This window comes from Cynoglossus semilaevis, chromosome 5, assembly GCF_000523025.1.
Source record: "Cynoglossus semilaevis isolate Cse_v1.0 chromosome 5, Cse_v1.0, whole genome shotgun sequence".
Lineage (NCBI taxonomy): Eukaryota > Metazoa > Chordata > Actinopteri > Pleuronectiformes > Cynoglossidae > Cynoglossus > Cynoglossus semilaevis.
Window position 1 is genome coordinate 15,644,807 of NC_024311.1, and position 25,692 is coordinate 15,670,498.

Here is a 25,692-nt window from a genome sequence, read left to right on the forward strand (position 1 = left end):
ATCGCTCTATAAAACTGTGTTTTGCACTTATGAATAATGCTTTCACAAATTCTGACAACAATAGTACATGGAGATGTACTTGAATAGAGTTTTTTAAGAATTAGAGTTAGTCGTGCGATTAACCAGTGACACGGTGTATGCTGATAATGCAGGTTGAAATAATCACTTGCAAAAACAATTGTGTAGGAGGATTGAAGTGAGAGAGGATCACAAGCAATTCATGTCACAGGTAGAGGAGTTAAAGAACATTATATACATGTAAAAGAAAATCTGGAGTTACAGTTTAATTTTTAAAGTCAAAAGATGTCCAGCAGTGACATTAACTCACTAATTTTTCTGAAATAAATCCTAATTAAGATCAGAGATGGAAAAGACCGCAAATAGAGACAGAGCCTTTTACCTTCACATTTTTACTTACAATATGAGTCAACTTTAGCTGTTGGTGGAGAGAACTCAAACTGCTGATCACCATGCTGTATCGCAGGAGCACAAACCACTTCTGCTTATGTTGTCAATGTTTTTATGTTTCCCATAGATAGATAATATAATAATCTACTATTTAATGTAATAATACACATTGGTGATATTGTATTACCACAATACAATATCACAGCCCTCTACTGTGTGGCCAAGCCATCAGCTATACATCAACTGGCAGGAGCCTGGTTTTAAGGGAAAATCTCGGTAGAGGGCAGTGTTCTTGTAAATGTATTCATATTCACACACCACTGGCCCATTCCACGGACACGAGAGGATTATCTTCAGTAATACTATAGTAGTATGTTTTATACATTTCTGCTATAATCTGACCAAATTCTAACATTAAACATTAGAACTTATTCTACCACAAACAGTAACAATGTTATTGAGAGTTCCAAGTACACATCACAATCACACTGAACTTTTAGCAACTAGTTAAAGCAGTGTTCCCCAAAGTGGGGGGCGGGCCTCCCAGTGGGCATGAATGTATTGCGGGGGAGGAGGATTGGTACAGAAAGACGAATTAAATAAAATGTTAAATGTCCCTTTATTTGTGTTTCAATTAGAAAATTAACTGATTTGCAATTGTATTTTCTTGGTTCATTGACATCAGCGGTTTTGTAGAAGAAACTGTGTTTTAAATGAAATTCAATGGAGATTTGAAGCAATAGATGTAAATGTGTTGAGGGGGGACGACGACCCATCTACAAGAGGAGGGCGCTGCAGGAAAAGTGTGGGAAACACTGACTGAATGTGTGCATTAACCTGAAATGTTACAACATTTATATCTGATCATTAATGGTAACGTTCACTAAGACTGAATAACATTAGGTTCCCATGAGATTTACTGGTCCTGAAGATGGTCTCTCTGCCTGCCCCTCTCCCTCTCTCTCTCTCTCTCTCTCTCACACACACACACACACGCACACACACTAACTCACTCCTTTTCTCTTTTCAAAAGCCCCTTGTGAGGCAGATTGACAGGCTAGAATGAAAATGAGGCGGACGCAGCCTCACGGCTCCAGTGCGTACGCGTCCCTTTGAGCAGACTCTAAACTTGGATCATATCACCATGGGACCTGTTTGGGCTGCGAGGCACTTCTGTTTGTTTTTGCTCTTGTTAAATAGTCGCCAAAGCGCTGCGCTACCAGAGATTCGAGGTGGGACTGTATAGTGAGTTTGTATGAGTGTGTTTGTGCGTGTGTTTCAGGAGTGAGTGTGTGTGTGTGTGTGTTGTGCTGTTTTCGGGGATTGTGCCGCTTTACGCACGCTTTGTCAGGAGTGCGTGGTGATTGTTTCTGCCCAGTGCCTTTTATTGAAACATTTATTTAAACATTTTTTCTCTAGTTTTTCCAAACACTGTTTCTGTGCGATCTAATCTGTCCCCTAATCCAAACACCGTTTGGTTCTTTGGAATTTATTAACTACAAACTACAATCTGTAATTCTACAGATTAATTTTTAATGGATACGGATTTTCTTGCTTTACCATTTAATTACTAGTTAACTCACGTGTTCATTTCACATCTTTTGCTAGTATTTTTTTATTTACCTCCCACGTCTAAAGCGTGGACAGAGTTCTGATGAACGCACTTTGCCGGTGGACGCTGTTGTTTTTTAAGTGTTGTTGTGGTGGCGGTGACTTTGAAAGACTTGTGTGGATTTCAGCAGATCCATGTGCGGACGGCAGTGATGGCTGTCACATTGATGCTATTTGTCAGACGACCCAAGGCTCGTACAAGTGCACGTGTAGAGCAGGCTTTAAAGGAGATGGACGACACTGTGAAGGTAAACTCACCCCACCGCCCCCCTTCACATACATACATTTTTAATCCCATCTCCACACCACAGATTAAGGTTAATCCAGCACGGATCCACTTCAAAACGCACAGGGTTTGTTTTCTTTTGTGTTTGGTAAGGTTAAACAGCCGATTCCAAAAGATTGTTTTTCATTGGCAACTCAACATCCCGTGGAAAGCGTTATTTTGACAACAATAGTGTCAACAACTGCTAAACCATGTGCTTTTTGAACAAAAACACTAAGTGCCCTTTGCCCCATCCCGCTTACATTAGTCTGTAACATCGAGCTTCAGAACATAAATGAATTTCAATATTATTTGAATAGTACATTTAAATACTTTTTGACTAATTCATGTGTTATTGTTGAAATCATAAATTCAAAGATAAATGCATTATAACGTGAATGTGAAACTTGATGTGACTGGTCTGATAAATAATGATGAATCAATGTGTTTTTAAATTTGTGAATCACTAAAATTAAAATTAAAAAAATATCCTGCGTTGATCAACAACAGCTGACTGTACAAATGTAGTATCGGTTCATACTCCCCCTAGACTGAAATTTGATGTTTTTATGTGGTGGGTAGCATTTTGCTAATTGTTTTTAAACACATAAAGTCTTACTTAAACAATGAAATGGAGAAACCCTTGACACTGGAGTGGTTCAGTTTTGATCATTTCTTTTAATTTAATTTTTAATGCACTCAAGGACTTTTGCTAAATGGTTATTGACACTGGTTCTTGAAAGAAAAAGTGCTAGTTGTCTCGCAGTTGAATCTCCAGGAGTTTAATTATGCTGAATTATTCAAAGTTGGCACAGATGCAGTTCCTGCATTAGCACTCTCTAGTTGGCTGCAGAAATGTATGAACCTGGTATTAAAGTTTTTTACCAGTTTAATGACCGACCCAGATTATTCCTACAGCCCATTTTAGTTCCTGACAAAGATTTAACTGATGACATGACCTTACAGCTTCCTGATCCATACTGCTGTGGTGCAACATTAGAAACCGCTCTGACAGTGAACATATAAATGTAAGGGTCTGTTTAGTGACTATGGCTGTATATACACATTTATTCTTCCTGTAAAATACAACAAACAAACACACACACACACTGCTTCTCGTCTTGTCATTCTCCACATGTTTGGCATTTCATCTGTTGATCAGTGGGTGAAACACTCATCTGTGTGGTTTGACTTTGCAGACACGGATGAGTGTGACATGGAGCACAACGGCGGCTGTGTACACGAGTGCAACAACATCCCTGGCAATTACCGTTGCACTTGTTATGATGGATTCCATTTAGCACACGATGGACACAACTGTCTGGGTAGGAGCACTGACTAAAAAAGTCTTTAAAAAAAAAAAACAGCCCGATGATGAGTTCATGTCTGTGTGGGCAGTTGGGAAGTTTCTCACACACTTTGACGTTTTTTTTTTCAGTCCTAGCTTAATACAAACAGTTTTTTTCTTGCCCGTGCAGTGATGTAAAAGATTCATAAATATTTATGGACGAATATTTGATCTGGAAAAAAACCTAATTGTTTTGGCAATGTCGAGGATGAGTTTTGTAAACACTGTTATTCAACACGGCCCACGCTGTCCTGCAGATGTGGATGAATGCAAGTTCAACAACGGAGGATGCCAGCACACTTGTGTCAACACCATGGGCAGCTACGAGTGTCGATGCAAAGAGGGATTTTTCCTCAGTGACAACCAGCACACATGCATCCACCGCTCTGTGGGTGAGTGTCCACAACAGACAGTACTACTCTGAGTTACTCGGGGTCATCTGTGGTACGAGTTTATCGACAGGAATATTTTTATTTTCCTGTAAAAAAAATGTTTAGATGGTACTTCTACTTCATCATCGACTTCACTGTTGACCTTAAAGAGCTGTTTCTGCTTCTGCAGCACTTTTGACGTGTCTATTTTCGTTACCTTAAAATACATACTGTCTATTTTTGTCCAACTTTGCTACACCCTTTGCCTATTGCATAATTTAATATATATTATGCCGTAATAATTTTCGTAAATTAGCGGCTGGTTTTTAGCTATTTTTGGGACAACACTTGGTGACATGTTTATTTATTTTTTATTTAGGTTATATTAAATGACTTTTTTTTTTTTTTAATTAAAAATCAATAACAGTCTTGGTTGTTGACACAGAGGTCAGTATCAGGTTGCTCCTGTTTCAGAGGACAGTCAGATGTCAGACACCAGCAGCTGTGAAGGTGCAATAACAAAGTCGATCTGTACACACTCAGGAAGTAAACTAGAATTAAACAAAGTTCATGTTATAATGTGAGTAAAGTCTCACTAAGTTTTCTTTCTACAAGCTGCAACTTAAAGGTTATTTTGTTTGTAAACTAACTTTCAGTGACTTTTGTGAACTATTGGTTGCCACAAACTACTCTCTCATCTTACAGCACTCATATGTTTTTATCATGTATTAAACAAACACCACCTTAAATTACACCATGCAGAGTGAAGCCTAGCTGTTCATTCCCATCCAGGTTGAACAAAATAAACTCTGTAATGTCAATGGTTGACCTATTGACTCTGAAGTCAAGTCAGACCAAAACGGCTGAAGAGGATTGTTGTGGTTTTACTGAATCCTCCCTCTATGGTATGTGACAATCGTATCAAGCCATTTAAAACAGGGAAGGAGCTCTATGCAGACAATTCACTAAAATTCACATCCACATCCAGAACTGAAGACACAATAAGTGGTGACAGGCCGAAGCTGGCAGCCGTCACAGCAACAACGTGCTTTGGGTAAAGGATCTCAGAGTCTGGCAGAACAGAATAAGTCAATAACTGCAACATTCAGCTCTACGTGGTCCGTGTCACAGATTTGTCTCAAGTGCCTTTGTTTTGTTAAGTCAACCTAAATGCGAAGACTTTCCACTCCATCGAGTCCTGACAACCCTTTAAATCTCCTGGATCCGTGCGCTCGGCTGTGACTCATCTGGATAAAGGCTGCCTCATAATCTCATTTTTCCAGCTCCAGTGGTGTTATGCAGAACCTTGCGCTAGTGAAATGTGTTTGCAGATCATAGTTGTTGGAGCACGCGTTGTGTAGTTTGTTGTTTTTCTCTTCAGATGTGTGCACAAGTAACACCAGGCTGGTGTTGGAGTATTGTTTAAGGCTCAGGGACAACCAGTGTCCTTTAAGATTCCAGATTAATCCCTGACTGTGTGAGCCTTTGTGTGGAGCCGGTCACTCACTGTAGGAGAGTTTCATTGTGTGCCTCGCTCTCTTGTGTCCCAGAGGGCCTCAACTGTATGAATAAGGAGCATGGCTGTGCCCACATCTGCAAAGAGACGCCCAAAGGGGGTGTGGCCTGTGAATGTCGCCCAGGGTTTGAGCTGGCCAAGAACCAGAAAGACTGCATCTGTACGTTTTCACACATCTATCTATGGATACGTTTGACATTTTTTCATGCTGACATGTTTGCTCTTTGTCCACCCCATAGTAACGTGTAACCACGGCAACGGAGGCTGCCAGCACACCTGCGAGGACACAGAGAACGGTCCCATATGCAGGTGTCACCTCAGGTACACACTGCAGGCCGACAAGAGGTCATGTGTAGGTAAGCGCACAATCTGGAACGCTGCCTTCTTGTTAATGCCAATTTTGGTTGTTAAAACACACAAAATGTGAGGACTAACTTTTCTGAGCATGCAAATTTATGTCCGTTATTGTTCTTTGTTACTGTCCCAAGATCTCAATGGTCTAGTTCAGTGATTCCCAGATTATCCAGTTTCACTTAATTGGGCTGAAAACTATTATTTATTGATGACAAATCATTTTTCTTTGCTCGTTAAAGCATGAAAAGAAACAATTAAATACTCTTGGCTATGAAAACTAAAAAACAGATAATCAGAGCTGTTGAAGAAGATCTTTGTGAGTGTCTTTCTTCAATCCCTGCCAGTGTATCAGCATTGTCTTCAACTAAACAGGCCAAGATTTTAGTCAATTATGAGGTCATTTAAACAAGAAGATTATTGTATTTCATTTCATTACTTTTTGTGAGATTTCTGTTTCGTGGGTTTTCCTGATGATATATATGTGCCATGGCTCAAAAAAGGTTGGGGAACACTTGTCTTTCTTCCTGAAAAAGAGAGAAAATATAAAAAGCAGAAAAAAAGGGAAATGATGATGAAACTAGAAAAAGGCAAACTAACAAAAAGAATGAAAAGATGAAGCTGAAGTTAATGAAATAATTTCAATTTCTTTTGTGATTATATTTAACTACTCCAATAAAATGAAAATCCAATATACTTTAGTGGTGACGGTAAATGGCAGTCAAATGCACAGAGACACTACAACCAGCACACATTGCTGTTGCTGTTGTTTGTCCTGTAAACGTCTGTATTGTTCAAAGAATACAGCTTTGGTATAAATGAGTTGAGTAAACCCTGAATACACCACGACTGTAGATATCACTTTCCATCAGTCACTTCTTACTGACACAATGAGAGCTGCATTTTTCCACACAATGCTTATGGAGGATAAGGATCGACCCTCAGATTTGTAGTGGAATCGCCCACATCCAGTAGCAGTGTGTGTGAGGTCTGTTCATATCACTACAACGTTTCTCTAGATTCACTTTTCTGATCCGATCTGCTGCTGCCGCTGCTGCTCTCATCTGTTATATGACATGAGATTACGCCACTACAAGCTATATACTGTATCTCAAGTGTAAACATGCATCTGGTTACAGGAGGGTGACCACACAAACACCCAGAGCTGGAGTCAACACAGCATGTGTGTGTGTTTTTGAACCACTGCTGGGGAGATTACTGTATGATTTCGGCTGAGTGTGTGTGTGTTCAAGAGCAGCATGGTTCCAAAGTTAAAAAAAAAAAAACTTTAGATAAATTGTTTAGAAAATGTCAGTTGAACCCAAAGCATTTACACAGTCAACGACACAGAACGAGGTCTTGGGGATGAGTTTAAGACTGGATCAGACTTGTCAATGTATTTGTTCACAAAGCATATTTATCTAAATGGACTGAATAATAATTTAAAATTAGAACTGAAAATGAAAAACATCTTCATAAAAAACATAAAAGAGAAAATAAGGAATGTTTATCTAGTCGTTGTTATACTATACTATACAATATTATACAATACTATACTATGCTATACTATACAATACTCTTCTATACTATACCATACTATACTATGCTATACTATATTCTTCTATACTACACCATACAATACTATACTTTGCTATGCTATACCCTACTATGCTATACTATATAATCCTATACTAAGCTATGCTATGGTATTCTATGCTATGCTATGCTATGCTATACTATACTATACTATACTATGATACCTGTAATGGTAGTTTGGTCCAGTTGGATGCCACCATTCCTAGAGCTTGTGTCCTCTTTATGTCTGGATATATAAAAATTATAGCCTGTCACCGTCGTAGTTAGTCTGGTAATGTACTACATGAGAAAGCACCGTGCTACTGTGGTGTATATTGGGTAATTGAGATGCCAAAACAGTTCTTAGATATGTAAGAAAAGTACCAAGAGTCTTCATTGTTTTGCCTGAGGCTCGAGTGGAATTACAAGAAGAAAAATCACAGAATTGAGTTTTTCTTTTTTTTTTTTTAAGGTGTTGTCACGACCAAAGTCTTAAATAGACTGAGTCTTCCCAGGTTTGACCATGTTAGATGCTCTACTCTGTGTTACTTATATACGGTACAAGGTTGTCTGTTTACTGGAAAACAGGATTTTGATTTAAATGAATACTGTGGGAAAGTCACTGGCCGGAGCAGAGAACATTTTTGAATCAAATCCTTCAACTTTAATGTTATTTGTTTGTGTTTCCGTGTCTACCAGAACGTGACGAAGCCACCACTGAGTCCTCAGACCACAACTCCACGTCCTTCACCGAGGTGGACAAACGGGTCAAACGCAGACTGCTCATGGGTAATAATTACACCTCTTGTATTCACACCATAAACATTTAGAGTTTCAGTTTTTTTATGTGACAGCCTAGTGAGCTGCCAGGAACCACTGTGGGGTGTCAAACGGCACAGAGGAGTTATGTCTAGTAAGCCGACACATTCTTCAGCCTTTTGAGCAAACTGTGAAATGACTACGCACTCGTCTGCTCGCCCCCAAACTTCCAGCATGAAAAACATGCATTTGTGACAGTGTGGTACATTTCACATTTTCCCTCCATTTGGGAAGGTCTGTGTGTAAACTTTTTCTCCCGTAGTTAGTATTTATCAGTTCAGTGATTCTGGATGACTTGATGCATGAAAAATATTTATAATAACTGGCAGAAAATCAAGTATTTGAGTGTAGAACAGAGTTGAAGACAGTTGTCCAGCATTTGAAACGATACACTGTATGTTAGTAAAAGGTCAGTTTGAGAAACCAAAGCTAAACATTTAAAGGATAGATTGGTGTAGATTATTATTTTCTATAAATCAATAAGTGCCAAATAGCCAATGTTTAGCAAAAAATATAAAGAACCAAATAGCTGGATAAGTGAATGGATAAGTAATCAAATCAACACAAAAATGGCTAATTGTTGTTTGAGAAACAATTAGTAAAAATACAAATTGTAAATTAGTAAAAATATACACAGAATTTTTATGAGCTCCCTCTAAGTAACTTTTTTTTAAATTAATTTTTGGGTTTACTTTTCTGAATGGCAGCTGAGAAGACCAAGGCCAAAATGGCTACAAGTTGGCCTTAAGCTGTAAAATCAATCAAACATTTAATGTTTGATTAATATACCACAGGGCTGATAAATACAAAGGTTTTAGTGGTGCATTGTTTCAATTAGTCTTGTTTCCTCATTAACCCAACATTAGAAACTCAGGGATTACACTGCATTTTCCAGAGGAAGGATTTACCACATGTTGACACTGTCTACACCTATTTTCAGAGACCTGTGCAGTGAACAATGGCGGGTGCGACTGCACCTGTAAGGACACATCTACAGGTGTACGCTGCAGCTGCCCAGTGGGCTTCACACTTCAGCCGGACGGAAAGACATGCAAAGGTCAGAGTGCACAAAACTCTCCCACAGCGTTAGAGGAGGAAACATGGCACAAAGCCGCGCTGCTTGGTTTAAAAATAGAGATTTTTGGATTTGCCTGTTTCCCACAGATATTGACGAGTGTGAACTTCAAAACGGCGGCTGCGAGCACTTCTGCAGGAACACCATCGGCAGCTTTGAGTGCAACTGCAGAAAAGGCTTTAAGCTGCTCACAGACGAACGATCGTGTCAAGGTACAGACTGCTCTCTCTGTCTCTCCTGTCGTCACTGAAGACAAACTCTACACACGCAAATAAGAAGCATGGATGGTAAACTGTATATGAGAGAAGGACAAATCAAGTCAAGTGCCTGTAACTGATGATGCTTCTTCTGACATGATCCTCCGACTTCTTACTTCACTTTCCTCTCAAAGGAAACACATGCAGATTATAGTTAAATTGAATTATATATCTCAAAATAAAACCATATAAAAATATACATAAACAAGTAGGTCAGTACTAAAGAGAATGTGTATATATGTACACACACATATATCCATGCACAGGTGCACATACACATACCATATACATGTATAATAGCTATAGAACAAATGTACGAAAAAAGATGAGAAGCAGAAAACTTATAACAAAGCAAGAAAATGGTTAAAAAAATATAAAATGAAAAATAAAATATACAGTGGATTTTTTTTTCCTCTTTACTTAAGATTAAGAGCTTTTCCAAAGCTTTCAATTAGCCTAATTGTCACAGTTAAAATATCATCATCAATTTCTTAGTCCGACTACTTTTAAAACAATAAAAACTAACATTGTCCCAAACTGATGAAATTGAGATGAGTTTTTTTTCGTTAGTTTATGTGGTGCTTGGAAACATCACATAAACTAACCTAAGCTCATTTCTGGGTTTTGTTGATTTTCCTTTGGTCAGACAAACCCTTTATCTCCCCATCATTTAGAGTTGATGCCTTAATTGGTGTAAAAATACAAATTAGGGCACTGAAATGAAGCACTGACTTCAGGTTAACCTGTAATTACCTTGAGGAATCAGTGGCTTTTCGCCCACATGGGTGTACATGGGAAAAGCAGAAATAAATGCTTATGTGTGTCTGTGGGTGGGAAATCCCTCCTGATAAAGACAGCGAGCGACTGCTCTGCTATTATGTCATCTGTCTGATTTTGATTACAGATATAGATGAGTGTTTTTTCGAGCGGACATGTGATCACACGTGTGTGAACTTCCCCGGTGGTTTTCAGTGTCTCTGCAACAAAGGCTACACCATGTATGGACTGGCCCACTGCGGAGGTGAGAGTCACTTAGGTGGAGGGACTTATACATGTCAAGTTGAGCGTAACAGTCCGGCGGTAGGAAGCATACAAAAGTGGGCAGTGGCCCATTGATGTGCTGGAGAAATTGAGCCCGTAATTACAATAATGCCTTTTCCTTCTCCCTCTCAGATATAAATGAATGCAGCGTGAACAATGGCGGCTGTGAGCAGGGTTGTGAGAACACCATGGGTGGATTTGAATGCTTTTGTCATCCTGGCTACAAACTGCACTGGAACAAAAAGGACTGCGTTGGTAAGATGCTGCACCTGCCCAAAGATTTGTCAGTAAAGACTGTACTTCACTGCACATTCACTTGAAAGTGGGGGCAAAAACAGGAGATACTTTGAATTCTCTTCTCTTTACTTCTCTTTAATTCTCTGTCACTTTGGTTGCACCATGTTGCCAGGATGCTGGACTTTTGGTGCCTCGGTATCATGTCCGCTTCCTCGCTGTCACAATCGTCATCAAAGTTTTCTGTTTTACCCTGGAGTCTTGTTGTGGTTTTTATCTAGAGGCTGAGGGTTTACCACCTGCAAAACCCCCCTCTAAACCCACACTGAACTGCAGTAAGCAGGAGGGAGGAGACCGATGCTTCCTCACATGTCAGTCCCAAGTTCATATCAGCAGTGGTAAGTTGGTGGTACTGCAACTCCATTTCTACACAGTGTGCTTCTGTTGTGATGACTAGAGTCTGGGATTAGGTCCATGAGTGCTTGTCAGAATATATGTCATTTAACATGTACACAAAATTCCTTGTCCACAAAACATTTTCTCTATTCATCATTCATATTTACGTTGTTGCCATGCTCACCAAAACAAAATTTCGTTGCTAAAAACAGCATCAACCAAAAGTAAAGAATAATGACCAGTTATCCTCGGTTATTATCTAAATTTACTTTCTGGCAAAAAAAGATTGATGGGTTCAGGACAAACCCCTGGGCTTATAAACCTAGGTCAACTGCTACCTTATGTCCTTGACCTTTAATTTTAGAAATTATAAAAGTGCCATGTCAACACTGACTCTCCTACAAGTACATCCCAACGCTTGCTGAGATTGTTTTATAATTCATGGACAGAAACACTGAGTCTGGCTCCGTGAGCTAAAGCTCAACTGGGAACAACCAAATAATGGCCAACAACTACAATTACGTTCATGAATCAATTTACCCATTAATCAACATAAGAAATGTAAGGAAAAAAGTGATATTTTTTCCTTATTTGTGTTTAATATGTCTCTGTCAAACAAATTCTTTACAATTCAATTCCCTTTTAAATCAAACCAAAGTCCTAGCTTTGAACCCTGACTTGGCATCATGTCAGTTCTTCAATGGTTAGTCAGTGTCACTACACAGCCGGCACTCCTATAATACGTGTGGGTTTAAAAAACAGTTGGAATTCATGTAAACAAAGTGACAAAGCACGGACTGCAGCTTAAGTAAAGTCTGTGTGAGACAACATACCAGAGCCAAGTGTGCCTTTATGTTTTTCCTCCCTGATAAAACCCCACAGAGCAGCATACAAAAAGATCAGGTATCTTCTGAGGCAGCAAAGCCGGGAAAGATCCTGGAGACCTGATTTGTTTCCATTACCTAGCTCGGTTAAGCTGCTACAGCTCCAGTTCTGTAAACCTTCATCATCATCAGTCTGCAGAGTAACTTTTCATGTTTCTACATGCTTCCTGTTTGCTCTCCGATTCGGCTCCTGTGGCCCTGAACCTTTAGGGACGGAGGATTCCTACACGGTCACCTGTGGAATGCCCCTGCCCTGCTTGGCTGACGCACAAAAGAACAACAGCGGCTTGTATTGCTTGGGCACGTATCACACATCAAAGATTTACATCCATCTTTCTGCTCTGCCACACAAAGCTGTAACTCAGACACAGCGTGGGCCGTCCTGGTTATCAGTAGATGTATAAACAGTCTTGTTTTTCTTGTAACTCACTCCTGCAGCTCCAGAAACGGCTGGCGTTCCTCGCATTAAGACCACGGCCACCTTCAGATCTGGCACTGCAAAGTGCAACTTGAAGCGAAGTCAGGAGAAACTCAGGGAGAGTTTGAACTCTGCACACTCAGGTACACAAAATATCCCCGACGAGTCTTCTGAACATCGCGACAAATTAAAGACGAGCTCTTTCCTTTATTTTACTGGCAACATCTGAAGCCACGGTGATTTGAACAAAACATCACACACGATGACTGTAAACCATAAACCAAATGTCAAAAAAAAAAAAAAAGAAACTGGGGGAATGTGATGTGGGTTTGAGTATCTTGAGAGTCTCAGGCACATCTATATAAATTACCCTGACAGGGGGAGGATGTAATTGCATGCCTTTCACTCAGGTCTGACCCTGCCATCACTTAGACAGAGTTCCGATTGTAGGATTACGTTGCTCCTTGGATCAGAAGCAGTTAAGTAATGGGCAGCTGGACGCTGCTGGTTTCTAGAAGACATTTCAGCTCTCATCAATTTTTCAGGATGATAAAGGTGAAACATCTTCCAGAAACCAAGACGGTCCAGTCGCCTCTTACTTACCTGCTTCAGATAAAAGAACCAAATGTTTTTTTCTTGTTAGCCTTGTCATGTAATGAACAGTTTCACAGTGATGTCTCATTTTTTTCTGCTGCCTTTAAAAAGACCAAACTAGCTTCTTAAAGAGACAGTTTTCAGTATAAGACATCAAAATCATACGTTGTCCATCATGTGGTCTGTAATTTGCCATTTGTGACTGTGTGTGTTTGTCTGGGTGCTGTCTGTGGTGCTTCCTCCCTGTGTCCACAGACAGCAGGTTCCTCTTCACTGAAAATGTGCAGTTCAGTTACGTCAGCCTGCGCTGTATCTCGTCATCCGGACAGCGGTTCCGCAGCCGTCACGGCCGGAAGGCGGGTGAGGAGGACGGCTCCTTGATCACTGCTGAGTTTGAGCTGGATGTGAACGTAGAGGAGGTAACAGGTTGGTTGGTCTCTCTGCACATCTGCCTTCCTGTCTCCTGTCATTCTCATCCGTGGTTTCTTCTGCCACTGTCTGTTCGTTACTAATCAAACCACACAGTTAAAGTATCTCCTGTTTTGAAATGGCTTTTGGTGGTGGTGGTGATGTTGGGCTGAAGGTTTGAAGGTTTAAAGTGTTTTTTAAATCTGTTTCCTTGACTTCTTCTTCAACTTGTTGTTTTGTGGTAAGCATGTGAGCATCCATCCAGGCATGAAGTTTTAGAGGCAAAACATTGCAGCAGAAACAGATGCAGTATCAAGTGCTTCTCTCAGCAGAGAGCTGTGACCTGAACTGTGTGCGCCGACGCTCAGAGAAGAGGCTCCGGAAGACCATCAGGACCCTGAGGAAATCCATCAACAGGGAACAGTTTCATCTACACTTTGCCGGGTCAGATTATGAGCTTTCCAAGAATCCGGAGCCACCGGCAGACCTGGCAGGACACTGTGTTGGAGGACAGGTGCTGATGGGCAGGAAGTGTGGTGAGTTTATTACTGCGTTTTGGCTCCATCATTTCTGTTGTTTTTTTTTTTCTTCACACTACTAGGTTTGCTGCGTACATAACTAAAACTGTTTTCAAATCATTTCAGTATGCAAAAAGTTAAAAGAGAGCAGGGCCTGCCGAAATAAAATGCTGGTTAATGTTTGTTGTCTTCAGAGAAACGGGTCGTGTGAAACAATCTAAACCAAGGTCAACTGCTGCCTTACGTCCTTGAACTTCACTTTAAGAAAAATAAAACTGCCATGTCAACATTGACTCTCCTACAAGTGCATCCAAACGCTTGCTGAAATTTTACTCATTTATGTGAAGAAACACTGAGTCTTGCTCCGTGAGCCAAAGCTCTACTGGGAACAATCAAATAATGGCCAACAATATAAACGTTAATTAATTAGTTTACCCATTAATTAATAAAATGCTGGTTGTCTTCAGAGAAACTGGTCACGTGAAACAATCTTGACGTCTTTTTCCATTTTCATTTTCCAAAGCTCTTGTGTTTGTTCTAGAAGACAGTTCAGTAGACTGTAAAAAAACCTCTTCCGTTATAGTGTCTCTGAAACACTGCACTGGTGTGGATGACACATATAACTACAACAGCTTCTGCCTACGTTAAATCAAATATGTTCATGTTAAACCTGGACAGCTCTCTAAGTGCTCTTGATCTTTATTGCTGCTTACTTATCTTTCAAAGATTTGACATTTTCTTCATCATCTCAAAATCATATTCCCCAACACGGCTTAGCAGAAATGTCTGCGAGTCGCTCCCTGCTCACACAGAGGAGTCATAGTCCTGACTTTAAGTAATTGAAATTGTTCGCGCCAGTGAGATATATTTAGACAGGCTGTTTTAATGATTGGATTTGGAGCAGGTGTTGGCCAGATGAGTGCCATATTTGGTTTGCAGCCATGCTGTAATGAGGTAGCTGGAGGGGAGAGCTCTCGTGGAAGAACAGAGCCACTGTTGTTGGTCTGTGCAGTTGTGAGATCTTCCAGCATCACTGCTGGATTAGTGTCTACCACGGGGCTGAGTGCTGGTCCCCTGGTAGCTGTTGCCTCACTGTTGGGTTCTATATACAGTTTGTGATGGAGAAAATGTCCATTAAATCTGACCACACGTTGTAAGCATTACACAGTCGGCTGGCACGTGTTTTTTCTGGCTGTTAGGACGGTTTGCCCCTACGTACGGGCCTCCCAGAGTTTTCTGATTGCCGTAATATCATCAAGAGAGAACGGGTTTATTTCTTCTGCTGAGGCATCCTAACTATTTATTCACTCAGTACATGCATTGTTACTCAGTGTTTGCATTGATATGTGCGCATGCTCTTGGCACACACGCACAAACACAGGCAGACACTTTTTTTTCTGCCTTCAAACAAATTGCCAATAATTTGTCTGGCGGGATTCCTATTGTTTTAAGAGCTTCTTTTTTGGGTGAAACCCCAAAAACTTGCCCCAAGCTAGAGCTGTCCTCTAGTTTCCTGAGACTGTTGAAAGGAAATTATTTACTTTACACATCATCAGCTTCACATTTACACTCTTTTATCTCTCGGTGTACTTTTGTTTTCACTTAAACATCCTCCTCAAACTTCATGCTGCTGCACTTCAGCTGTGCTGACATGATTCCAGCTCCTGAACTGCTGCTGCACGTCACGTCTTTCACTAACACAGGTCTTAAGTGACTTGATTCCTTAACTCCCCCGTTACGCTTTCAGGTCAACATTAAGCAGTCTATTGGCCATGGCAGGGGTGTAGACATGTAATTTGGGAGTGGAGGCGGGGGGCTGAAGAGGCATTCTTCTTAAACTCCAACTCTTTAAAGGAGCTATATTTCCCCCTCCTCCCTCATCTCCTGCTCTCTGGCTTAGTGAGGAGTGCAGTTTAGTCCTTTTTAGTGCACCCACTCCATTGAAGAAAACCCATTTGGGGGCTTGTTCTCACTGCTACACAAGGACCAAAACACAACATTTGGGGCATTTGGAGAAAGAACTTTTTTGTCTTTCATTTGGTTTTCTATTCCGAGCCATTTGCACTACAGTTTATCACGATTTTTTGTCTATTTGAATTGATGTTTTTATGGTGCTGGATCCGGTTGTGCTCAAATATAGTACACAGTACAAAGGCTTTTTTTTTTCATTTACATTATTGGACTTCAAACTCATTCAGGGCTTCATCAAGATAACATGTGATATTCATATAAAAAGTGAAGGAGGAACGATCAGCATCACGACCACAGACGCTGCGTTTCCTGCACCTCCACGCGTCCGCATTGGTTCGACCGTTGTACTCAACTTGTTTGCGTGTTTGTTTTAACATTGAAGATGTTTAGGAAGTGCTGTTGATTCAAGGTGGCAGTTTGAGTGCTGCGTCCCCCCAGCCCCCCAACTGGGGCCACTTTGCATGACCCCGGCCACTAAATTGCTAAAGAGAATTGACTTCAGCCACACCATGGGAATCAATTAGCATCAGCTGTTTGGGCCTCTGCTTGATGGGCCCGAGCAGCGATTGGGCCGAGCAGAATGGGGAGGGGGTTCAGAAACCTGACCCCTTTTATTGGGTTCAGCTTCTAACCACTGTGATACCGTAGTGTTTTCCTATGTCATCAAGTCGGCAAAGACTGGGGACTTGAATAGAGGTGAAAGGTCTTTTAAACCTCTTTGGGGCCATCAATTCGAGGGCTCTATAGAAGCGTTCTTTGCATTTGAAAGGCTTCAAGGTTTTTTTTCCCCTCTTTCACTCTCACTCTCTCTTCTCTCACTGCTTCCCTCTGTCAAATAAAAGCTGTTAGGGGACAACACAATGATGGGTCCTCGTGGTCTTTTAGAACAAACAAAGAGCTCCAAAAAATGAACTGCTCTTGAGAGAATTACATTTTCTTGCTTCAGAGGAAAATCTAACAATTTGTTGAGCCCTCTCTAATGGATCTACATAAAGCTTTTGTGTGGTGGATTCTCCACTCGCAGACAGCTTAAAAGGCCACAACTGAGGCACTTTTTATCCTCAAGGGCCTAGAATTGAATTGATTTATTCTTGTGTGAGATCAGCCTCAGTTTTCAAGTCAAGTTCTTAAGGCTGTCAGACAGACGCAGTCATTCCTAAATTAATTACAGGCATTACTTTGAATGGGAGGAACCAAGGCAAAACGGTGATTTAGTCCCTTTAATTGAGCCTTTGCACTTTGGTAAGATAAAAGGAAAATAATGTCTTTGATTTTGTCTCTGTCTTTGCTTTTAATTGAGGTGAAGGTGCGCAGGGTGGTATTAAACCTCGTGCGCTGACGTCTTTTAGAATTCATCAGTTTTCAGGTTTGAAAGAGTAGAATGGTGTTCATAGTTCAGCCATCACTCTTTTGTTTATGTACATATATATGTAGTATTAATTACTACTAAATACTCATTTTATTAACTGCTACTGACAGCGATTTGACAATTTACAATAGGAAATAAAAAACCACACCACCACAACATCCGAGATCAAACAGACATCGTCAGTCACTAACAGTGTCTGTAACCAGTTTCGTCAACTCCTGAATTATTTCAACCACTTTAAAGGTACAGTGTGTAGGATTTAGCACCATCTAGTGGTAATGTTACGTGATGCGCAAAATACCACTCGTCCTACCACTACAAAACACGGTAATGCTGCAGACTTGAAAAGAAAAATCCAAAGAAGGTCAAAATAGAAAGTCTGTGTATGTGTGTGTGTGTGTGTATAGACTAGTTATATTATCAGTAAAATTATTTACACCAAATTTATTAGAAATATAATACAAATTTTCTGTATCTTAATCTTACACTGCAGCTTTCATTCAAACACTGAGGCTCCTTTTACATCCAAAAAATGTTTTAGCCAAAACACACGCCTGAGACTCAATCAACAAGGCTTCGGACAGTTAACAATGAAAATGAAGAAACAATTACAAAATCATAAACTATTTACCGGAAGACAAAACACAACATCAGAGCCCAAACAAGGAAATAATGAGTCAGTCCAAAACTCCAAAGCCAGATTTTTCTCTTTTCAAACTTCTTTCAAGTTCACAAAAACTAAACCTTTGTTTAGTTTTACTACGTACAAATGATTTTAACAGAGCACTAAAGAAGCAGCTATTATTGTGGTCAGTGAACGTTTATAGTTGAAGTTCAGCTCTCCATAAAAGTTATGTTAAGGTTTCTATGTTCCCAATAAAGCATGGGTAATTAAATGTGTTATGTGTAGTTTACCCATTGAAGGGAAAGACCACAAATATAAAAAGTAGAATAAAGTACTGTTTTGTTTTACCTGCATCAAAGCTACTCTCTTGATTGTCAACATTTATTATTTTTTTCCACTTGCACTAAACAGGCAGATGATGTGACAACTTAAACTTGGAAATAAATCATTGTACTATTGTCCTTTTTCATAGCCTTTCATTCATATTCAATTATTTTCCAACCCCTCTCCTTCCAGTTAACCTCCTGGGCTTTTTTAAAAACACAATGACTATCTTATTTTTTAATCTGGTCCGTGCTTACAGTATATGCAAATATTGCATGATGAGACGACCAAAAAATGATAAACGGAACATGATTTCATTTAAAAAACCTTTATACTTTTAATGTGTTTTGGCGGTGAATAATAATCTATTATCCACTTGCTTTGTGAACATCCTTTTTTAAGTTTATTCACTCCGAGAAAGGTTGTGCTGATCTCCTTTATTAGTCTTGTCATGAAATTGAGCTGCCCTGTTTACAGTACACACTCACCATGTGGTTAGAACTGTATGATCATGTGTGACCCGAGGGAATATACTTTTAACCTGTTGATTTATGTCCATATTTTTCACACTCTGTGCCCCCTGTTATACAGTGTGTCACTGATGTCTCTCCTAAAGTTTCAAGTCCACACCTGTCGCTCTGCTTTCAACTTTTAAAAAAGGTTGTTGTTTGTTTTTGTGAAGAAAATCTTGAGGATAGGATGAGGATATTTTGTCCTTTAATTACTTTTGTTTCCGCCTGATGACAGTAGGAATGTGATGTATCACCTGACACCGCCACAGGACTGTCAACACTGAATTATGACCATAATTTGAGGATTCCTTTGGGAACTATTGCTCATCTAAGTTTTTTTTTTCATGTAGCCAGTAAAACATTAAGGTTTAATTTACAATTAACCTACGGAATTATTTAAAGATGAATTACTAATCTCTCTTTATATCTCTCTCTATTTTTTTAGTCAAGTGTAGCGTTGGTACTTACTATGATGCAGACCAGGGAAGGTGCGTGACGTGTCCAGCTGGGACATATCAAGATGAGGAGGGACAGATGTCCTGTGAGGTCTGTCCTGGGGCTGAAGGACGAGAACTTTCCAAGACAGTCGGAGCTCGAAATATGTCAGAGTGTGGAGGTAAATAATGGCCTATAACAGAGAAGGAATGTTGTATGTTTATATTTCACGGTCAAACTTCCTCATTCATATAATATATAAAACATTTACATTTTGTGACTTGGTGATGAATAAAAGAGACTTGATACATTTCTCATATTGATCCAGTTCCTGTTTACAGGATAATTAAACAAACTAGCTACTGTATCCCTTTAAGGATTGTGTTTTGTTTTTAGTAACAACATTGTGGAAACTCAAAGCAGCAGTGATCAGACAGTGATCAGGCCTGGATACTTCTGTGCCTGAACTATCTTTGCACACGTATGCTCGAACTTGACATCTAATTCAAAATAGCTGACGTTTTGTTGACCCATTTGCTTGTATTGTCATGATACACAAGCCAGATTAAGTGGGTCTAGAACAAGGGATTTCAGAGTCTAACAATGTGTGTTTCACACTAGGTAGTAAAACAGACAGTCATAAAAGCAAAAAACAAAAAAATAAATAAATGTTGAACTTCAACAAATATTGGAAGTGAGCGTGCGGGATTACAGATCTTTGTCTGAGCAGATGTTTTGTTCAGTGTAAGTCAAGAGAAGCTGAAACCACAATGATGGTGACGTTATTTTTACTCAGAATATAAGGTGGGCTGACGGAAAGCTGAAAGAGCCTCCATGTTTTGGTCTTTCCTTGGCTCTTATCTCAGTCACTTCAGGATTAAATCTGTGATCTTGTCGCCTCTCACAGACTAAACAGCGGGAGCTATCAGCAGACTCCCATCGGCAGCCAAGTTTGTATTAGTCACCCAGACGATAGTGTGTGAGAGAAGGTGCACTTTGCTTAAGCTCACTCTTATCTTAATGGAGGGTTGAGGAGTAACTCTCTGTATCCCATGAACTACATTTTATAAAGGTTGTGTAATTACACAAACACGAGCGGTACAGCTCAGAAAGTTGTGCAACAGATGTGTGATTCACTGTTTACGCTCCGACATGACCAAATGTTTGTGTGTGTGTATGTTTTTCAGGTCAATGTTCTCCAGGTCACTACTCCCATGATGGATTCATCCCCTGCCTGCCCTGTCCACTGGGATCCTACCAGCCAGAGGTAGGCCGCACTTCCTGCTTCCAGTGTGGAGGGAACCTGGTGACCAAGCGCAGTGCTGCTGTAACCTTCCAGGAGTGTGAAACCAAAGGTGGGCAGGTTGAGTTCAGTTTATACAAGGGAAATGTATGTTTCTGGTTCCACTCAATATCAAAACCAGTAGAATTTCTGCTTTTTGCTAATAAGCAAATTAGCAGCCTCACTTCACTATACACTTTTTAAAGGAGAGAAAACCACAAAATGGCAAAAGAGAACACACAAACTCTCTAGGCCTTCTCCTGTGTGCCTTTTTGATTTGTACTAAGTACCTTTATCAAAAAATTAGCACAAACCTACCTGCTGTAATCTTTGTATTTTTATAATAATAATATAATATGCAACATTTTTACAATGAGCCTACCACATTTATTTGTAATTTATATTTGTCTCTGCTATAAAAACAAGCACCCATTGTTTTCTTTAATACCAAGCATTAGATCTGTACTGATTCATCCCTCAGTCCAACGGATAAAAACTTATGTAATGTTCGGTTTTGACTGATGGCCCTGTTTGAACGGGACCTAAATAATACATAACGTACACCTCATTTTGAGTTAGTCATGTATTAGTTGTTTCACTTAGTGAAACACGTCACTCTGCTGCCCTCTGCTGCTGTTTTTGCGTCAGTACATGACACTAGCTCAGGCGCTTAAAAAACATGTTGAGATCTCTGTTGGAAATAGTGTGGCGAGTGTTTTAAACGTATTTGAAAATATATTTAAAACTCTCTAAACAACTGCATAGCATGTATATAATTTTGTTCATCTTATTAAATCGAAACTCTCCGTGTTACACTTAAATGTTAGAAATACAAATATTGGAAGATATAAGCAGTAACTTACAGCCCAACGGCCCCTGTGCTTGTCTCTTGAAGTCCACTGCTCTCCAGGACATTACTACAACACCAGCACCCATCGCTGTATCCGCTGTCCTATGGCAACGTACCAAGGGGAGTTTGGTCAGAACTACTGCATGGCCTGTCCGGGAAACACCACAACAGATTTTGATGGCTCAACTAATATCATGCAGTGCAAAAGTAAGATCATAAATATACAGCAATGCATATATATATATATATATACACACTCAAAAGAAAGAGACACAGTTTTAAAAGTTTTTAAAGTAAAACCTTTAACTATTGCAGTGGTCATTGTACACTTGTTTCACAAATGTCCCTGTTAAAACATGTCCGTCATGTTTCTCATTACAGACCGGCAATGTGGAGGAGAGCTGGGAGATTTTACTGGCTATATTGAGTCTCCAAACTACCCAGGGAATTATCCCGCCAATGTTGAATGCACTTGGACCATCAACCCTCCACCCAAACGTAGGATCCTTATTGTCGTCCCAGAAATCTTCCTGCCCATTGAGGATGAGTGTGGAGACTATTTAGTCATGAGGAAAAGTTGTAAGTTATTTTTATTTTATTTTATGGAGCTAACATTTGTGGGAAATATTATCTAGGTTTAATCTTATTATGAATACCACTCTACCCAGCTCTGTCCAACTCTGTGACAACCTATGAGACATGTCAGACATATGAACGGCCCATCGCTTTCACTTCCCGCTCCAAAAGGCTCTGGATACAGTTCAGGTCAAACGAAGGCAATAGTGGAAAAGGCTTTCAGGTCCCATATGTCACATATGACGGTAAAAGAAAAAGATATTTCATGCTAATGTTTTGTAAATGTTTTGCTGTGTCATGTTTTTCTAGTCACACTATTTACATGTTTTTGGACTTTCTTTGTTTCAGAGGACTATCAGGAATTAATAGAAGACATTGTGAGAGACGGTAGATTATATGCTTCAGAAAATCACCAGGAAATTTTAAAGGTATTGTCTTTCTTTTAGTAGTATTTATACACTCAAAAACATAAGAGTAATTGGTCTATATTTAGCAAAAGCAGACATTTCTATGAGTAAAATAGGTAAAAACTGTCAAACAACTAAAACCCTTATACCCTTATATAACAAAGCATTGCTCTCTGTACTTAGTTTATTCAAGATGTTTTTGTGATGTGAACACTTCTAGTTCCCAGATAAACCATTACAAGGATAGAAAAGTTTCGCTGAACTTTGAATCCGCTGAGATTTAAACTACAATCAAATCTCAGCGGATTCAAAGTCCAGCGTGCTAACCATTATACCATGGAACCATAAAAAGTGACACTCCTACATTGTATGTAGTGGAAAATTATTATTTCTATTTCACATTACTTGGACACAATAATGCAAATGGGCAGCCTGTTTACCAGATAACAATTAGTTATGGGATGCCTGTGGGAAACTTAATGCAAATCCCCTGAGGCAGAAAGGAATGCATGTATGATGAAGTAAATGTCATGTTAGAAGACAAAATGACCCCACAGTTTTATTTGACTGTTGACATGCCCAGTTCATAAAACTTAACTTTTAATTTTATTACTTTTTCAGACAAATTTAAAGTTGTTAAAATGTTTAGTTTATTTACTTATTTGAAATAAATGTAAATGAACATATACTGTATATTATGGATTTATCGTAATGTACCCAAATTATAGCCATATGCTAATTTTCTCACATAGTTCTTTGGCAGGTAGATGCTAAAGGAAATAAGACATACACTCACAAAGAATAAGGTGAAAACAAAGAACACAATACATGATGCTACAACACATACTATAGAGTAATAAAGAAAAAACAATTCTTGAGAAACAAAAAGTTTTAATGATCAGGGACCTTGGAAATAACAAAATAGGAAACTATCAGAGCACAGTGGAGGGTTGTACATGTAAAACGGGCCCATACGGGCACTTTTTTTAAAAAAAAACTGTTTTCAGTTTCCTTTGGGACAGACGAAATAGAAATGGCGCCTAAATTACACTTACCCTTAATGCACTACGGACGTACATACCGACATGCTAAACCGCTTAAATTTAAACCAGCATAACAAACACAATACAGTATATCGCCGACAGAAATAATTTATTTCCATATCATAGCGGCCAGTGAGGTACACACTATTGCAGTATCAACATTCAAACCGAAGCAGAATCGTAGCACACAAATACTCACGCTCGCACCGCTGCACTTCCTGGTCCGGCAACTTAACGTATCCCGGTGGAAACGCGAGCAATGGGAGAGCTCTGTTTTTATGTTCCACCTTGGGACAGGGGAAACTTGTGTTTCCTTTTTAATTTGGGTGGGTGCGCTAAGTGAGGTCAGGTGACGTCTCTGCCTCACAGTACACATACAGTTAGAAAAACAATAAAATACACTACAAATGATAGAAGACAGAGTATTGCAGAGTATGCTGCCTATGTAAGTTGACATTGTTTGATTCCTTTGCTTTTCCTCTTTATATGTAAGTTGACGTTGTTTGATTCCTTTGCTTTTCCTCTTTAGGACAAGAAGCTCATGAAGGCGTTGTTTGACGTGTTGGCTCATCCACAGAACTTTTTCAACTACACAGCTCAAGAATCCAGAGAAATGTTTCCTAAATCCTTTATCCGCTTCCTGCGTTCCAAAGTGCTGAGATTCCTTCGCCCTTAAAAAAGTTTTTGCTGGTTCTCTGGATTTTAAATCACTGGCTTATATTGGATATTGGTTAAGGCAACTGGTTATTTCCAAATGTCACTTTTGCAAAACAAAAGCAAAACCTACTGTCTTTATATTGATGAAGAAGGTTGAAGACCCTTGATCTAATCTTTTCAAGAAATGCATAACTGAAGCTTTAAGTGAAGAAAATCATTTGTGGAGTGGCATTGGAATAAGGTGAGATCAATTGCAGGTTTTGGCCCTTTCTGTAAATCTTTTAATTATTAACAGCAAAACATTACATTCACCTGTAGGTGAAACATCACTGTTTAAGGCACTTCATGCCAACACATGATCTGTTTCTTACAGAACTGTGGCTGTGAGTAATAATTTTTACCAAACAGTCATGCTTTACACTGACCATCAGTGATAATTAGGTGACCAAATAGATAACTTAGTCAACTATTACAGAACAGAAAAAATAACAACAAAAACAAAAATGTTTCTTGAAAAAAAGCCCTATACAAGAAGTAGTGGCACCACAAAAGCAATTATTTTGATCAATATTTTGTATATGATGTAAATAGTTTTAGGTGAGATGCTAATTTGTTGTAGCAGCTTCATTCATTTTCAAAGTATAGCTTTGGTGCAATGCTGGTGGCCTTTGTATTTTTAACACACCAAAAGGAGCGATGTCGGTTTTGTACATCATTGACACATCAACTGCTTCAGCAAAATTAAAACATTACACATGAGTACATTGTGTACAATGAACTATCAACCAAAGAGAAATGATTGATGTGCAGACAGTGATGTGCTGCCAAAACCTAAACACAATGTTAAAGTCCATGAAACGTCCTGTAAAATAGAATTATGCTGTTCACTTGTCTTAGATGATACATGTATGTATATTTTTATGGATTTGTACATCTAATATGCTGTAAATAAAGATAGGAACGTTATTATATGCTGTTGTCTCCTGTACTCTTTCTTTTTAACACTAAGGAGAACTACATGGCGCCATTACATTCAGTTATCTATCATACGACTGCTTTGTCGGAGCAGGTAAACTCGTCAGCACATGAGTAAGAAACAGTGTTACAAAATTTCACCAACGATCCCATTGTTGTTTTCTTATGCTCTAGAGATTAAAAAACAGCAGCTCATTGTAGATACAAATGTAGAGTGATATTCATTCCATATCTCTTTGCTATTGTAATAACATTAAAATTCAAATCCAGGGGGAAGGGATTAGGTGAAAACACATTTACATTTTAAGAAAAAACATATTTCCACTTCCCACCACGACGGGGGACACAATCACCAGTGTGTAAGAACCAACAGGCTAGACGTTTCTATTTCTTCTCATGTTCTACTGGGCTTTGTTTGGGTTTTAACTGCTACTCTGCATCCTTTAAGTTGTTTTACTGCCACCTGTTGGGTTTATTTTCTGTGAAAAAAATGTAGAAAGAAAAATACTGACAGATGACTGAAACACCACACGCTTTATCAAATGGATTTTCATGATATTCTCATTGTTCTTATATC

General features: G+C 39.3%; 1 protein-coding gene and 1 long non-coding RNA gene across 8 annotated transcripts in view; one reads left to right on the forward strand and one right to left on the reverse strand.

The window, feature by feature from the left end:
* LOC103379272 (uncharacterized) overlaps positions 1–23,938 on the reverse strand; it is a 43,390-nt gene extending 19,452 nt beyond the window's left edge. The window contains exons 1-4 of one of the 3 annotated variants that reach the window (XR_003049756.1): positions 23,683–23,938; positions 21,471–21,605; positions 19,359–19,518; positions 6,340–6,397 (exon numbers count right to left, since the gene is read on the reverse strand). This is a non-coding gene — a long non-coding RNA (uncharacterized LOC103379272). Of the gene's footprint in view, positions 1–6,339; positions 6,398–19,358; positions 19,519–21,470; positions 21,606–23,682 lie in introns of those variants that run through there. The other 2 variants (XR_003049758.1, XR_003049757.1) reach the window with 2 other exon arrangements.
* Positions 1–25,111, forward strand: scube2 (signal peptide, CUB domain, EGF-like 2). Of its 5 annotated transcripts, none has more exons than XM_017032472.2 (23): positions 1–1,640; positions 2,148–2,267; positions 3,484–3,609; positions 3,890–4,024; positions 5,554–5,679; positions 5,759–5,875; positions 8,145–8,234; positions 9,205–9,321; positions 9,429–9,551; positions 10,501–10,617; positions 10,770–10,892; positions 11,153–11,269; positions 12,362–12,451; positions 12,590–12,712; positions 13,419–13,589; positions 13,901–14,107; positions 19,336–19,506; positions 20,513–20,680; positions 21,503–21,664; positions 21,839–22,036; positions 22,126–22,278; positions 22,382–22,461; positions 24,013–25,111. In XM_017032472.2, the coding sequence occupies exons 1-23, from the start codon at positions 1,553–1,555 to the stop codon at positions 24,157–24,159; spliced, it is 3,069 nt and encodes a 1,022-aa protein (XP_016887961.1). In that variant the 5' UTR covers positions 1–1,552; the 3' UTR covers positions 24,160–25,111. The 5 variants fall into 5 exon arrangements, with proteins under 5 accessions (XP_016887961.1, XP_024911516.1, XP_024911515.1 ...); XM_025055748.1 differs by having other exon boundaries at positions 13,904–14,107; XM_025055747.1 differs by having other exon boundaries at positions 2,151–2,267.
* Positions 25,112–25,692: the final 581 nt, after the last annotated feature.

Excerpts from the sequence above, each read along its gene's own strand:
- scube2 (XM_017032472.2), top strand. The coding sequence starts at position 1,553 with ATGGGACCTGTTTGGGCTGCGAGGCACTTCTGTTTGTTTTTGCTCTTG. Across the intron at positions 8,235-9,204 it reads CAAACGCAGACTGCTCATGG|AGACCTGTGCAGTGAACAAT; the intron begins GTAATAATTACA and ends ACCTATTTTCAG. Across the intron at positions 22,279-22,381 it reads CCCATATGTCACATATGACG|AGGACTATCAGGAATTAATA; the intron begins GTAAAAGAAAAA and ends TCTTTGTTTCAG.